The 16,874-nt window shown below is 46.5% G+C and overlaps 1 protein-coding gene across 1 annotated transcript in view; it reads left to right on the forward strand.

The window, feature by feature from the left end:
* Rhbdd1 (rhomboid domain containing 1) overlaps positions 1-16,636 on the forward strand; it is a 118,174-nt gene extending 101,538 nt beyond the window's left edge. The window contains exon 7 of the mRNA XM_032901458.1: positions 13,997-16,636. Within this exon, the coding sequence (XP_032757349.1) occupies positions 13,997-14,091 (95 nt within the window). The 3' untranslated portion in view covers positions 14,092-16,636. The remainder of the gene's footprint in view (positions 1-13,996) is intronic.
* The last annotated feature ends 238 nt before the right edge of the window (positions 16,637-16,874 follow it).

Consider the following 16,874-nt stretch of genomic DNA (forward strand, 5'->3'; position numbering starts at 1 on the left):
TCTTTGTGCCCTAAGAGAGCTATCTTGAAAACAGGTGTGGGCCTTCAGCCAAGTCAGATGCCCTTACCCGGCTGTCTTCAGATCCAAGGAAACGCTGGGAAATGGTGCATTTACAGAAAAAAAAAATCAATTTTGTTCTTGTTTTCTTGTGCTTTCTTTCTTGAAGAAAGGCCTCGCTATGTCCTAGTACTTGGTCACAAAGTCGTAGTTCCCTAGATCCCTCCCAAGTGCAGGTATGAAAGGTATCACCACCTTGCCTGGCCTCCTTGTTTTCTTTCTTTAACCCAAACTTTCTCTGTACCGATTGCCTCTCTCTTCTCCAGGCTCCCTCCTAGCACTCCACCGGTCGGAGTGGGGAAAGTTTCGGGCAAGGGAGCCTTGTGCTCATGGTTTGAAAGCAGCAGAACAGTGGGCTGAGACCTGACGCTGTATGAGGACTGTGAGACCATGTGTGTTAAAGTCACAGGGGGTAGGATGGGAGGATGCTGAGGTAGAGGGTGTATCAAGGGTGTGGCAGACGTTGGCTTGTATGACTGGATGAATGGTGGAGGTGTGTGTGTGTGTGTGAGAGAGAGAGAGAGACAGAGACAGAGACAGAGACAAAGAAACAAAGAGACAGAAAAAGAGAGACCTAGAGGGGAAAGGAGGGAGGGAGGAAAGGAGGTGGGAAGAAAGGGAGGGAGAGAGAAAACAATTGGAAGGGAGTTAGCAGAGAAACAGACTCACTCACGGGTTTCCTTCAGGTTGGGTGCTAGATTCCTTTAATTCACTGGGTCTTTAGAATGCACTTGTGCGTTCCCTAGATTTCTCCATTGTACAAATAAGAAAGTTGAGGACCAGCACCAAGAACTTGTTTGAGAGCAAAGGAAAGCCCTCGCTCAAACTCAGCTGTCTCTCCACACTCACTGTGTGGGTCCCCACCACAGCTAAGAAGCCACAGAGCAGGTTCCAGTGCTTACTGCAGGTTTGGAGGTGACATTTGGATTCTGCTGGATGAAATGAGTCGAAGAACAAAACAAGACAGCCATGCAGCCGTAACAGATGGCCGAGGGGATTAGGGCAGGGCCAAACTCTCAGCTCTTAGGACAACCATGTCCTCTTTCCTGTCCTGAAGTTCTGTAATGTTGATGATGTCCTAGATCCCACTCACAGAATCTCCTTTTCACACTCTGCCCAGTGTTCTATCTTTACTTTTAGATAGAACCATAATGTAAACCAGGGTGGCCTGGGGCTTTCTGTGTAGCCAAGGCTGACCTTTAACCTCTGTTTCTCCTGGGGTTAAGCATGTGCCATCAAACGTTATTAAATCTTTCTTTTTTTCCTTGAAACAGTAGAGAGGCCTCCCAGTCCTGGCCTTTTATAGCACAAACCACATGTGTTTCCAAAACTGCTTAGGTGTGATTTTTCTTCTCTTCTTCTACCCTTTCAGCTGTTCAGGATGAGTCTGGTTCAGCATCTTAAGTTCTGTGTCTTCCCTTTCTGTTCATAGTGTACTCTGTACTTTTCTAATCATAATGAGTAGGTGTTTAGGAGTAACTCCCTTGCATTGTTTGCTATCCCAATCATACAGAACACCTCAGAATCACTTCTGAGATTAATTCTCACCAGTCTGAGGCTATGAGAAGCAGGCTATTTTAAGAGCATTTAAATGTCCCCGAGACACCCCTGGGAGGATTTGTTTGTTGAAGGTGTCTTTAGTCTCAGGGCAGCCTCTTCTTATGTAAGTTAGTGAAGACACGCATGTAGAACGCCTGCATGCAAACACAAGTGCATGCAAGACCATGCATGCATAGAGGTGCACACAGATGCACCAGTCGTCTTACTGCTCACAAGGTCAGACTCTGGGTAGGAATGAGTTTATCAGACCTAGAAGACCACACAGAAAGTGGGAATTAGACTCAGGGTTAGACTCAATGCCATCACACTCAGAAACATGTGCTTCTTCTAGGATAGTTTATCACATCCTAGAACTGGCTTCGGCCATCACCGTCTGGGCTGACTGACCCACACAGAGTGCCAGGGCTCTAGAGACCAAGGACAAGGCGTCTGCTCGTTCGTGTGTTTCTCCAGAGGGCCTCTCAGGCTACATAGCTCACAGCTTATCCATTTGGGTAGGAAACAGGGTTGGGCTGCCCTCACCTTCCAAGTTATCTGCCAGGTCTTGCCACTCCAGAGCTGTGAACGTCACCCTTCCTCCAGAGTGCCTCCTCTGGCTGGGTTCAGCTTCCTGACCTCCTGTCTTCTTTGCTTTTCTTTCTTTGCTGCTTTGGCCTGGCAAAGCATGAGTCTGTAAGAAGAAAGCTGTCTCCTCTCTTGGATCTACCCTGGGCTGTCCTTCCTTAGAGCCGTTGGCCCAGGCCTGGGATTGACTGGCATGGCCAGGGTTCCACCTGAAAGAGATGGATGCCCAGAGGGCTTTTAGCTTTAATGATGGATTTGAACCACAGCCCTGCTTCTCTGGTCCAGTGAGACTGTCAGGAACAATTTCCCAGGTCGGGGGTTATCTCCATAATTATACATTGATGTCAATACCTCTGGGCATGTAGTTATACACTGCCCAGGCTTGTGGTCTTTGAAAAGTGTATAGTGTGACTAGCTAAGGCCTTTAAGAGTGTGCATGTATATGTGTATATGTATACATATGTATATGTATGTATGACATGTCATCTGTCAGTCTGTTTCTTGCTTCTAAATGTGTCAAGAACTCTAGGGCCCAGGCAAATTCATGAGATAACACAGTGAACTGTATTTCCAAAATCCGTGGCTTCCCAGCTTCCCCTGTTTGAGTTCCAAGAGCTAGTATGATTGAGCTCTAGGGTGGTCCTTTGCCTAAGATGATAACCTCCCCATTGTGCCTATGGCAGACAACAAGCTCTGGCCTCCTCATCCCCTTACAGGGTCACCAGCCCCATTGTAGAGGCTTCATCTAATACCCCACAAAAGCCTTCACCTGAGATACACCACAGTAAAGGTTAGGGCTTCATCATTTGCACTAGGAGAAGGGACAAGCATCCGGTCCATGGCAGGTCCCTTCAACTTGACACCAATAGGCAGGACAGCAGCAGCTACTCGAGATCACAGGCTAAGCCCATGAATTCTCCTGGCAAAAACCATTGTGTGAAAGGGGCCTTGCAGATTTCCAAAACTCACGGAATACTCTGTTCTTAAGGTCTAGTCAGCCCAGTGCTTTGCAAGAAAACAAACAAACAAAACAAACCCAAGTCAGACCACATTCAGACTATCCTAACGCAACTCTCTGTTCCCTGAACTACTACTGTGTCAGACATTGTCACAGTGAGAGCTGAGTGACCCAGGCTTTTCCTGGTCTTTCCTTTCCTTCTGTCTGACATTCTTCCCAGAGCAGGTAGGAGGGCTAGGAAAGGGTAAGCAGAGATCTTGAGTGTAAACATATTTAAATTAAGAAATTCCTAGATCTGGGGCTGGAGGGATGGCTCAGTCCTTAGGAATGCTCACTGCTCTTGCAAAGGACCCAGGTTCAGTTCCTAGCATTCACAGGGTGACTCACAATCATGTGTAACTCCAGGTCCCGGCAATTTAATGCTCCTGCATGCAAGTGGCACCCAAACACTCACAAGGCCTCAGACACAGAAATAACATTCGGTCTTAACAAAAGCAATGCCCAGATTAGTATAACGTGTGTGTGTGTGTGTGTGTGTGTGTGTGTGTGTGTGTGTGTGTGTGTGTGTGTGTGTGCTGACAGAGTACTTTATTCCCTTGATGGATCTAAACTATGACTGCGGAATTTATAATATGATTGTGGTGTTACAAGGTACGGAAAAGTATGAGGTACATCTTGGTTGAAGGAAGTAGGCCACTGGGTTGTGTCTTTGATAATTATGTCCTGACCTGGCCCCTTCCTGTTTTGCTCTATTCTCTTTCCTGTCCAGCAGGAGGAAAGGTCCTCTGCCTCATACTCATGTTGCTACCATGCTCTACCCAAGCATGTGGTGCCAAGCAGCCCTGCACTGAACTCTGTAGCCCTGAGCAAAACGAATCCTTCCTCCCTAAATCGTTTCTGTTGGTGAGGCTGTTACAGCAGTGAGAACAGTAACTGATACGGGTTGGAGCGGACATGTGAGCGAGTTAGCAGTAACCACTGCAATGAGGCTTCAGTCCTTGTTATTGTCCTTGCAGCATTTAGACTTGACAGTCACCACAGATTGCATGGGTTCATCTTTCTGACTTGGAGTTAGGGTTTTACAGGGGCTACAGACTGGAGAAGTCAGCATAAGGCATCTGCACATGAGCAGAAATGAATTCTGACTTTGGAACTGATGAGAAAGCCCCCTATCTATGTCCTCTCTCCCAGTGCCTTGTTAGTCTTTCTGGGGGAAGAACTGTGATATGGCATAGAAACTGCTAGATGCTGGCAAGTAACCTACAGACCATCTAGACAGTAAACAACTCCCTAATATTCAGTGCAGCATCTTCTGTAGAGCCCATCTGTTTCAAAATGACCCTTATTCTGCTTACGATGCAGAATGCTTTGCTGACTGGAATGTGTCCTAGTTTTCATCTGCAGACGCTGTGCTGTAGGCCTCTGCTTCCACCTGCTGGCAAATGCAAGGACTGAGAGAAATGGACTGGATATTCTCAGCAGAAAGATGTTTGTTCTCAATGGCTAGGGTATGTCCCATTCATAGTCATACGGGAGCAGAGTAAAATGAGTGTGTGGGCTTACTGGCAACCCCACCAAACTTAAATCCGTTCCTTAACCAAGTTCCCTGGTGAGTCATAGGTACAGAGCAGTAAGGAGTCACCACACCGGGACATCAGAGATGGAGTCCAGTGGAGACTCCAGCACTTGTCGCTCATTCCCACACGTGAGTATGTAGATGACAAGTCTCCTGTGAAATGCCCACTCTCCCTTCTTCCAGCTTATCCAGGGCACTTGTAGAGGCAAAGATCAAAGCTACATCCGCCTGGAACTCAAACGAAGTTTGTACAGTGAGGTTGGAGGTACGGCTCAGTGTGTGCTGCTTGCAAAGGACCAGAATTCAGTTCCTGGCACCCATGTGGGCACTGCAGAACCCCATGTGACCCCTGCTTCAGCATGTCTAGCACCCTCTCCTGACCTCTACAGACATCTGCACATAAGTGCAGATACATACAGACAGATGCACATAAATAGAAAAGATAAAAAGCAAATCTTAACAAAATATACAGTGGAGAATTGTACTTGTCAAAACAGTCCGTCCGGTTAGCCCACCAGTGATGCATCCCATCAGCGACTGGTGTCCTTGATGTGTACAAAGAGTACACTTTATTTCTGTGGTTTTTTTTCTTTGTCAAAACTTGGAACTTCGGTCTAATTAAGAGGCCAACCATCAAGCAAACCTAACTGAGGAATTTCTACTGGGTGTCTAGCCAAGCAGTCAAAGTCATAGGAAAAAAGAGGAATGACTAAGAAACTCCCACAGACCAAGAAACTCAGTGGACTGTAATGCCTTGGATTGGTCCATGGAACAAAACCTTAGGAAAATTGGCAGAATCCAAAATGAAGTCTGGAGCTGAGTTCTCGGTAATATTTTGATGGTTATTTCTTAGTATTGACAAATTATCTTAATAATATAAGGTATTAAAATCACAAGAATTGAATTTCTTATTACCTTTGGCATTGTTATACAAATATTCCAATAAAAAATGTAAAGTAATTGTAATGTTTATAGAGTGTTGGAGCAGGGCACTGAACGGGACCAAATGAGTTGGGGGACGCTGCCAAAGAGCACAACATAGTGGTTTCGTGTCCAGCTACCAAAAGTCAGAACCAAGCACCACTCTTCAGAGAGTCTGCCCTGGCTGCAGGTAGCAGACAGGGCAAGTTTGTGCAATCCAGGGGAGCCTGCCAGCCTTGAAGACTCACTGGGAACCAGTGATGGGCCATGAACCTCATCGTGGAAGTATCACAAAGCCGGGCTAACCCTCTAAGTTACACGTGAAGAGTCTGAGGTCCAGAGAGGAGTGACTTGTCTAAGGTCCTGGGAGAGTCACAGCGCGCCCATGCCATGCCTAAGGCCATCTAGCTTTGTTCAGGTGCTGTTGAATGGCTAGGTTCTCAGCCTGAGTCTGCCTCATGGGCTAACTGATTGTTTGCTGGAAATCACTGTGCCTAGCAAGGGTCAGGGCTGCTAAGACTACCACCATGCTGTGAAGATGAAGGGCATGGCGGGTGATGAACAGCAGCGGAGCCCAGCTTTACTGCGTCTCGGACAGACCAATGCTATTAGACTGTTATCTCTGTTCACTGTACACCTCTGTTTATCTAGATGACACCTCCCAACTGTCCCCCCTCCCCTTTGCTAAATAGGGAAACTAAAACTTCCTCTGTCCCATACAACCCTAAGATCAAGGAGCAAGAAGCGAGAATGAGACCACCCACATCCAGGCTCTGAAACCACTACAACCTCACTGCCTGCCCTTACTCATCACACAGAAGACCCACTTTCAAGAAAACCGGCTCTAAACAGACAGTTGCGCGCCCCTGTCCCTTCCAGGCAAATGTCAGGATAAATGGAGACCTCTGATACCTGAGAAGTCTGGATCAGGCAGCAGGGAACTCTTGGAGGCCTCTTGGACGTGAGCAAACGCAGCCTAGCTCGCAGTGGAGAGTAGCCAAACTCCTGTGCTCCCTTTTGTCTGCTATGGACAATTCTGAACATCAGGAGAGGCCAGGACTGCAGCCAACCCCAACCCCAGAGCATCTGAGAGGAGTGGACTTCATTCAGTGTGCTAAAGGGCTTTCGTCCTTCTGGCATGGGCTGCCTGTGTTCCTTATGCTTTACCCCTCCTAGACCCAAGGCGCAAAGTTGACTTCTGTATTTTACCTTCAACTTTCTATCTTCCATTGTTACTTATGGCCTCACACATATGTCTGAAGATGTGTATCCATTTCTCTGTCTCGTAGCCTCCTGTGTACTATTCACTGGGAGTGAGGGTCACAACAGGCTTCTGTCCTTGGGGAGCCCATGGCTAGTTTTCTAGGAGATTGTAGGTATCTGTCCAATGGATGTCCCTAAATGATTTCCAGTAATAAAAACAAAAAGTCCAAAAGAACCAGAGAAGAAAAGGGCTTCCTGGAGGCAAGCAGTGTCTTTGAACCTCCAGATTCAGCTTACGGGATTGGGTAAACCAAGGCCCCTCCAGAGTGGTAACAAAAAGCATTGTTAGGTTGAGGAAACATCAGAAGCTCGTAAAGCCTCAACTGTCTGTAGAAACTTTACAAACCATTCTGATTCGCTGGAACCCTTCACAGTAAACCACTAAGGGGATCAAAACTTGAAGAGATCTAAGACAGAGTTTCTAAACATTTTTACCTTGTACATTCTACATGAAAATCTTTTAACCATTTATTTATAATAAATCTCTCGTTGTAGTGAGTCCTTGTGAGAGTGGAACTCTGTTCAGCTTTCAGTCCGCTGCTTCCCTCTTGTTCCTCCATGTTTCTGTAGGAAGTTAGAAGTCCTCCGTGCTCTCAGAAACCGCAGTGAGCTACCAATGCTGGCCGGGTATAGCCGTGCCTCAGTCTTTCTCAAACGGGATACTAACTTCAGGCGGCACATTCAGGAGCCCTAAATAAGATCTGGCATTGTGGGCAGTTTTAAGGGGGCTAACGGCAGGTGGTTCCCAGTGCTTTCAAACAGATCCAGTACTTTGGTCGCCAATAAGACAGTGACATCCTCCGATTTAGATTTTGGTGTTAGCAGGCACAGCCATGCCTGTGGTACCAAGAGGAAAAGGGTCTTGAGTCCTCTATCTTTGGTAAATCACCTAAAAGCCCACTGTCTCAATTCTTCACCTGTAAAAAGATGTAGGTCTGAGACAGAACAATGTGGAAGACTTTCACAAGTGTAAAGTTAAGAATGAAGGCCCTCAGGTTGGCTTTTATGGATTCCTTTGTGGATGGCATGGGTGAAAATAGACCTGTGTGTTAGAAATTAGCTCAGAAATAAGAGGCCGGGGAGAAGGGAGGGTAAGCCCGAGGAAAAGTGGGAGGTGAAGACTCCCAGGCAACCCAGAGGCTTTAAGGAAAGGACATGGCTGTAAGGACCCAAGGATGACGAGATTAGAATATTTTAAACTTGATAAGACAAGAAAGGAGGACACATACCCTTCTGAGAGGAATGGATTGGAGCATCTGAGTTCTGGACATTTGTATTTCTACATCTGTGTGCAGTTCCACATACTCAGTTCATAAAAATTGATCAAGTCATATACTCCCTAAAGAAGGATGTTAACACTTAGGTGGGCATGTAGCAGAGTTAAACTGTATGCTGACATATATACATACATATATACATATATATACATATACATACATATATACATATATACATATACATATATATATGTGTATATATATATATATATATATATATCATGCGCCTGACAGTTTAATTTACTCAGTAGCTTCCTTGCCTGCTGATCCCAAACCCCTGTGTCTAATGGCCGCCACCTCAACCATCTGATGGGAAGAGAACTGTATAACAGCAGAGCCACGCTGTTCTCCATCTCAGAGCTGTTCACACTGAGATCCCAGGTGTCAGTCAGTCAAGTTTACGGTTGGCTGGCTTGATCGGTGGTTTGGCATAATGGAAATGTCAGCGTTGAACTGACTGCTACCCTTCTTTCAAGCCCTCATGAAACGTGCATATGTGTGAAAGTCACATGGTTTTAGGTGGACCCTAGGCCATTCTGACAAAGAAAGATCATATGATAATTAAGGAACCCCGAAAGTAAAGTTGTACCTAGGCACCCATTCCTCTTCAAAGATCCTCTTTCTAAACTGTTGGAGCAGGGGAAGGGGGGAGGGGAGGGGAGGGGGTAGGGGTTGGGGGAGAGGGTGGGAGGGGCAGTTTCCTCCAGACCTTTCTGGTCCTTTTAAGTAAATGACTTAGCAACTGCACCTTCAGGAGCCTTTGCAGTTCTAATAAAGGAGCATTCTTGAAAGGGAGCATGGGGACCATGCCGCTGCCTTCGGTCCTCGACAGATATGCCACAGACTGCTAGCGGTTTATTTAGGTTCTAACCCCTCCCCTTTTTTTCCTGCCCAGCCCTCTAATTTAAGGAGAAGATATGATCCCATCCCATGACTTCACTGTTGTATAATTTGGATGGGGTGGGTGCTTGGCTCGTGTGCAGAAAACTAAACACCCCTATTTACACACGCGGTGAGCAGTGGGGAAGTGGCTGTCAGCTCTCGGCCTTCTTCAGCAGTTCTTATCTGGAGAAGATTGCTTCCCTTCCTTTAGCCATAAAACATACAGGTTACTGCATTATACATAAGGGTAGAAAACTGACATTTTTCCATCAAGAACCACAAATCAATAAATCGTATGATCTCACTTCTGGTGCTGTAATCGAGCTAAGTCTTAAACTGAGCAGTGTTCCTGGGCCCTCTGAAGCACGCCTACGGTCTCTGTGAGTAAGATTGGGGTCTGACCTCCATTTACAGGGACACAGGGTGGGTGCCATAAATACTAATATTCCTTGCTAGGCCCTTCAGAGCAGGACCATGTCATCCAGGCCTGTCATTGGCCAATGTGTGGTTTAACGAAATAGAAGAAAGGTCTGTACTGGACACTTGGACTTTCCCAACAGCCCAAAGGCTCCTCCATGTTCCAAAAGCGTGCTGCCCAGTGAAGTATGTTAGCTACCCTTTGCTATTCATTGCCTAGAAAGCAAGGTTTTAGTAGCCAACAACTCCATGCATCTACAAACCACTGCTAACTGGACTCTTCCTTAAGACGTTACTAATCGGGCATGGACAGATGCTTCAGCAGTTAGAGTACTGGCTGCTCGTCCAGAGGACCCAAGTTCAATTCCCAACACCTACATGGCAGCTTACAATTGTCTGTAACTGCAGTTCCAAGGATCTGCCACTCTTGCACAAGCATGTATGCAGGCAAGACATTGGTGCACATAGGTTAACTTTTTTCAGTTTTTTAAAGTTAACTAATCTCGAGATTTCATTTTGTGCAAATCTATGGCTTTAGTTCTCTTCAAACACAGACATTCAGTATGATCCCTGATGGCATTGGGGAAGTAACAGGTGGCTATTACATGCTGCTAAGTGATATATATGTACCATCCATTCCTCTGAACGGTCTCGTGGGGGAGCCGCCCTACCATCCCATTTCATAAACTAGGAGACAGAAGGGAAGCTTATGTAACTATAAAGACATGTAGCTATAAATCACCGGTTCTCCGTCAACTTTCCTGATCTGGACCCTTTAACACAGCTCCTCGTGTTGGGGTGGTCCCCAGCCATAAGATGACTTTGTTACTACTTCATAACTGTACTTTTGCTACTGTTAAGAATTGTAATGTAAATGTCTGATAGGCAGGATATCTGATACGAGATTCATGACCCTCATGTTGAGAACAGCTGCAATCAATAAGAGAGTAAGGACCCTGTGACACTGTTACCTTCCAGAGCAGTGGAAGGCCAGCAGCCCTCTTGGTCAGCAGCTCTCCTCACAGAAGAACCAACCAGGGCCTGCTTCATGAAGTGTCTTATATGGAGCATGTCCATGAATCCCAGCAGACCCAGGCAGTGCTCTAGAATCTCCACTAGCATGTTACCTTTATGAAACTGGAGACATCTTCCACCCATATGAAGCCAGCCCAGGCCCTGCTTATATGAGAGGTCGAGATGCTTTGAGACATGTCCGCAGGACCCTGAACTCTCAGAGAGAGAACAGAAATGGATGGTGGGAAACACAGAATCAATCAATGCAAAAGGAAATCAATGCAAAAATCAATGCAAAGGAAGGAACTGGACGGCAGAGTGGAGTGGCGCCTCGTCCCTGGCACTGTGCTGACCCACGGTGCACACACAGCAAGCAGCAGGTAAATGATAGACTGACACCTGACGTAAAAATTCCTCTCAGAATATCAGAGGTTTATTTACATTTGAAAACTGCTTAAAAAAATAAGTAGGATCAAGAGTTGGATAGTGTTTGGATCCTGAAACAAACAATTCAGATAGTGAGGTAGCTTTACTGTTACCTGAAACTGAGTCCGAAGGGTTTTTAAAAATCCACAGAACGTGAGGCCTGAGTTGATGCTGTGGTGCTGATCACTGTGCTGTTCTTATAGAACCAAACCTACTCTGGTTTGCATTGGAATTCAGTGAAACGTGAGGTGGTATTTTAGACCTGTGTGTTTGCTATTAGCTGAGGCTCATGGGCGTTGCAGGCTTAGAATGGACTTCCCTGGTCTTCCTGTGTTCACATAGCCATGAGTCCACATGGCCATGAAGAGAGGCAGGTCAGACATGGAGAGAAGGCATGGTGTTTAGCTTGTCCAGTGGCTCAGAAGTGATGGCTGTTGGGTAGGTTGTAAGAGGTCAGAAAACCTTGGCTCCTTCTGTACTGGCCAAGTGACCTGAGCGGTCTTGCTAACATGACAGTGTCTTTTAGTTGGCCCATCTGTGGAACTAGGATGACAAGATTGGGAGCAGAAGCTGTGTGAAACAGGAGCCCTTCAGAGGGCTCTATAAATGGAGTGACTTTCATAACCCTGAGTAGATAGGGATGGGAGCTCTCTCTTCGGCATGTGGCACTTCTGTTGGCTAAGCCCTGGTTATCCTTGAATGCCCTGCAAAGGGGTCTAGAGAGAGGGAGAAGAGGATAAGGGAGGGAGAGAAGAGAGGAGAAGGGAGGGGAGGGGAGAGCACTGGACCCGTGGAACCCTCATCCCCTGCCCCTAACTCTTTGTTCTTCTTTCCATCATGAGAGCATTAGTCTTCCCAAAGGCAATAATGGATCCTCCCTTAGAAACACAGCAGAGAACACCAATTTCCTTGAAGGGTCTGAGGACTTCTCACTTGCACTGGTTTGTGGCCTGTGGCCTGGTGGCAGCTTTGCCACGTTGAAGCTACTCATTCTAGTCGAGTCCTTGGCTGTCAGAGATTGATTGGCCTGTGTTCATAAGTGCAATTAAGAATTCCCTGTTAAAAAGCAGCCATAAACAGCCAAGTAGGATTTGGATCTGATTACATGAAGCAATTTTAAGCAATAAACTTGTGTTGATTTGATTCATGTATTTGCCATTTCAAAAAAATGCACCATTTTGAACAAAGACAAATTCCTTTATAAAGACAGCAAAACTGTATCCTGTGAAACTGTGAATCTTGAAGATTCGTAAACTGTTTATGGCGAAAGTTCTTCAGTATATTTATCCTCTGTTATCTTTGATCTAGGTTAAGAGAGTGACATATGTTTTTGCTGTACTAAAAGGCCTTGAAGTAACGGTTCATTATCAGGGTGAATATGGGGTGCATGACCTTTCCTATTGAGTTTGGTTGTTCAAGTCAAGAAGTGATATGCAGGCTTAAGAGGTCATTGTCTAGTATCTCAACAGGAGAGGACCATTGGAAGTAAGCATTGAGATCCCTTGAACAATACAGACACAAAATCATACAAGTGTCTTGACTTCCTTTTGTGAATTTCTCTTTGACAACTAAAATTCCAGTCGTGGACTGAAGTGACTCTTAAAGCCCTGACTTCAGAAATCTGTTTCTCCGATTTCTCTGATACCTCACTATAGCTGTGATAACCACCCGCTTTGTCAGTCTGAACATAAATGAGATGTCTTGGGGGGAAAAAAAAACCCATTTGTGGAGAATGAGCAAGGATTGATTGTGTGCCCACTTGCTTTCATTCAGAGGGAACAGTTGTCCTTCTCACCCTGCCATCTGGACAGGGAGTCCAAAGCCTTTGCTCCCTGACTCGGTCATGTCAGCTCTGAGTTATGACGGATGATGTCTGTTATGACAGACCTCTCTGGAAGTCATAAGCAAGCGCTGTAAGACCCTATTTATTTGACAGCAGCTATGTATTTAGGACTGATCCAGGTCCCCAGGGGTGAGAAGTATCAGAGATGTCCCCTACCACCTCGAGAGCTTCTGTCCCTGGTAGGAGAGAGCAGAGGTGCACACAGATGCCCAACACTATCTGTCAGAACGGGGCAGCTATGGAATGAGAACAATTAACAGAATGGCTGATGGCTAAAAGGTTGGTATTAGGGGAGGACTTCAGAGCTGACCTGGTATTGAAAGAGGGAATGAGACTTTGGTGCTATAGGTAATGAAGGAAAGATTCACAGCCAGTTAACAGGGTTCACGGAGCCAGGAGTAAAACAGCATGGCCCTTTGGTGGCACCTACTTGCCTGTGTCCAACAGAGGGTATGAAAGATCAAAGGTATCTAAGATCAAAGACCATGGACGTCTCTTTCAAAGCATGCATCCACATACCAACATGCCTGTACTCTCACAGCCTGCATTCTGAGTATGTCTGCAGGCTGAAGAGCCTCCCTCTCAGTCATGTGACCTGTAACTGTTGTGCTTATATTGTGTGTCCACTAGCCAAGCGTGTGTGTCAGGGTGGGGGAGGGACACGGCGCAATGAGTTGATTGAGACGTTGTGTTATGCTGACCACTGGGTCCGTTAACTCTGCTCCTGGTCTCCATTGTGTGCTGCCCTTCACCTCCACAGAGGTGGGGCTCTCGTGGCTCAGCCAGGCGTGCTTCTGATGCCCAGACTGGCAGTCCCAGCCGTTTACAGGGATTCCTCCAGGGGAGGCCAGCCGACATAGTCAGAGGTGGGCTATGGAGGAGGTAGCTGAGTCGGTCATAAAAGATGAAAGCAGCCCTTGAGACACGTGGAAGGTTAAACGATGGAAATCATGGAGCGTGGTAGAACAACACCGTCAGCGTGGACCGTATCACGCTGAGACTGAGTCAAATGAAGCTCACGGACTGAACCACGCTAACAATGTTTACTTTGTGTTGAAATTAGTATTGACAGCTAAAGTTGAAAAATGTTTGTTATGTGTCTTTCTAATGTGGAAATAAAGATGACATCAAAAACAGCTGGTTTTCTCTTCTTGGAACCCTACGGAACACAGTACCTTGTAAATGTCACCACGATGGATAGGCGGTGTGTGATTTCCCTTTTTGCTTTCTCACCGCAGGAAATACCAGAAATGGCCCAATACCGTATGGGTTCCGGCTCCCGCCAGAAGAAGAAATGAGGAGACAGCGTCTTCACAGATTTGATGGCCAATGATGTGGTACCACGCAGGGGAAGGCGCGTTCCAGCTGTGTGATTGGAGCCCATTCACTTTACCCCCCAACCCCCTGATTGGTTTTAAACAAAAGAAGAGCGCACCGTTACTGTTGCAGATCACTCACGGCTGCAGGGAATGAGGCAGTACCAGGCCCCTGTGTGCGCAAACGCACAGGCCCAGCTGACACGTCTGGAAACCAGGCTTGTCCCACGAAGCCCACAGCTTTCCCAGAGTGGCCGGTCTAGCCCCGTACCCTCTCCTAACCCGAAGATCACCTCTTCAGTTGGGACCAATGTCCACTTTTCTCTCCTTCCCTCCAGACTCAGTGGCACGTCCACACTGTGGTGGAGACTGGACCCTTGATAGGAAGTGGGTTATTTCACCGGGTGAGTGGATCGGCCCTCTCTGCCAGCCATGCCAGGCGCTCGGCTTAGCAGGAGGGGCAGTGCTGCTCCGCGGTCCTCCCGGCATATTTCCAGGATGCTGTAGGAAGGATGTGGCTACCTGCCCAAGATGTTCCCCTCTCCTTCATGCCCCTCGGGGCGCTCAGGCTGCTAAGTCTGCCTGATGTTCACAGCTCCTGCCTTATTCCACAGGTAGAATGTCTGACTGGAGGGGAATAAGAAAGATCTAAGGTAGGGGAAAACCTACTCGCTCATTAGATATCATGCAGCACCAGCAGTTCCGAGCCACCCCTCCGGGAGCAGGAGATAAGACTTGTTTAACTGCTCCGCAGAGCGGCAGCAGGTGCCACACACACAGCAAAGTGGAGGTGTTGAGTGGGGCTCTCACAGGGAGCTCCCCTTGCCGCAAGTATTTTTTTTCTTCATAAAAGTGCCTTCTCACCGGCCACTATGGCTGCAGTTTGTCATAAATAAGTGTCTGAAAACTGCCCCAGGGAAGTGCGGTGTTTTATACACACATTGTCCGAATCACTTAAGGCATTTCTGTTTCTTGTGTTCTGAGAATAAAAAGGCAAAGACAGGGTGTCACCACGGCTTCGCAGTCGGGGAGCGTTTAGTTTAAAGGGAGTTAGGAGCAACCAATGGCACTCCAACTTGAACTCCTCTTTCATGTGTAGTTTCCAGTGAGAGCGGGTGTAGGCAGGCTCTCCTACGCACAACACAGACACCTGGGAAAGGATGCTAACTGGTGATGCCGATTAGCTTTTGGGGGCAGACACATAAGACCGGACTTTTTGTTTACAGTTTTATATTCTACTTTTTAGAATGTGTGTGTGAGTGTCTGCTGCTTTCAGAAGATTAATCTATACAATAAATCAAGAAACATGTAGCCAATAAAACAAACTTTAAGCTAAGTACTATGTCCATTAAGAAAATTCATAGGCTGGGCATGGGGGCACACATTTTTAATCCCAGCACTCAGGATTCGGGGGAAGGAGGATCTCTTGAGTTCAAAGACAGCCTGCTCTACATATGGAGTTCTAAGCCAGCCAGAATACATACACACACCCTAAACACCAAGACACTGTCCCGAAGAAAGAGGGAGGAAGAGAGGGAGGAAGAAGGGAGAAGATGAAGGAAGGAAAGAAATTCACAGTATATGAAGTACAAACAAGTGCTCAGCTTTAAAAGGTGCCCAGCACTGACATTTTGATGCTATTAAGGTCCATTGTGTGCATTTGACACATCTGGTGCACGCCAGCTGTGCAGCTCCACGTCTACTTGTTAATAAGGATCCACCTGGAATGTCTTTAACACGTGCCTATGAGTGGGCTAAGTAAATCCATGGAGTCGAAGAGCATTAGACAGGCTGTCCAGACGACGATGCCCGAGCGAGCACCTTAGTGTAATTTGTAATGGGTGGGAAGCCACAGCCATGATGTTATAAATTATGCCCGTGAGCCGGCTACCTCCAAACACATTTAAATTATAATGGTCAAGGTAAATTATTCCTGGCTCTCAAGCTACACATTTGCCTTCCACACCTCAATGAGAAATAACCCTTCCCCTACTTGCCACCTTTGGACAGCACCTGGAAATCCTGCCCTAACGCTCTCGTGTCACTATTCTTATTTGAGCCTTCCTACACCAGATCATGTCTGTGTATGATGTGGTTCTGAATGACCCTAGAACCTAGACCTTCCCTGTCTCCCTCTCTCCGCACTCTAAAGGCTCAGTAACTATTATTTTCCCACCAAAGTTACCGTTCAGTTGTAGTGGGATCCCGCTAGCTTGTACATACAGCTTGAGTGCAATAATAGTACCTGGTTGCTTTGCTTCACTGGTTAGACAAAGACACTGAAATCCCAATCTTGGATTGTGCAGTTATAATATGCACTTTTTATTTATGGAGTGAAATGTCACCAAATGTTTATTGCAGATGTGGGAAAAGTCATTTTAGGGATAAGTGAAAACCACATGTCTTCCAGAATAAAGATGGTCTGGAAATGATAATAATTGCGTTGATCAAGTCACGGGCTTGCCTGTAGCCAGTGCTTACTGTTCTGGGTCTGGGATTCTTTGCTTTGTTCACTGTTTTGTTTGTGTTTGCCCCATCCACAATAAAGAATGCTCGAAGTTATGTCAACAAACTGGAAGTGGTCTAAGAAAGAGTAGCAGAAGCTAATTGCTTCCAACAGAGAGCAAGCACCCAGAGGCAGTTTTTAAGTTTGGTTCTTTACTAGCAACTGTCTTTTCTGTCCAGTTCCCACAATTTAGTGTGGTCATCAGTCAACCCAGCAAATCTCTTCCTTCCGAATCTTCTCCTGGTTCTCAAGAGGAAGGACTAGTTAAAATTGCTTCCTCTTGATGACTTTCCA

Source organism: Rattus rattus, chromosome 4 (assembly GCF_011064425.1).
Source record: "Rattus rattus isolate New Zealand chromosome 4, Rrattus_CSIRO_v1, whole genome shotgun sequence".
NCBI lineage: Eukaryota > Metazoa > Chordata > Mammalia > Rodentia > Muridae > Rattus > Rattus rattus.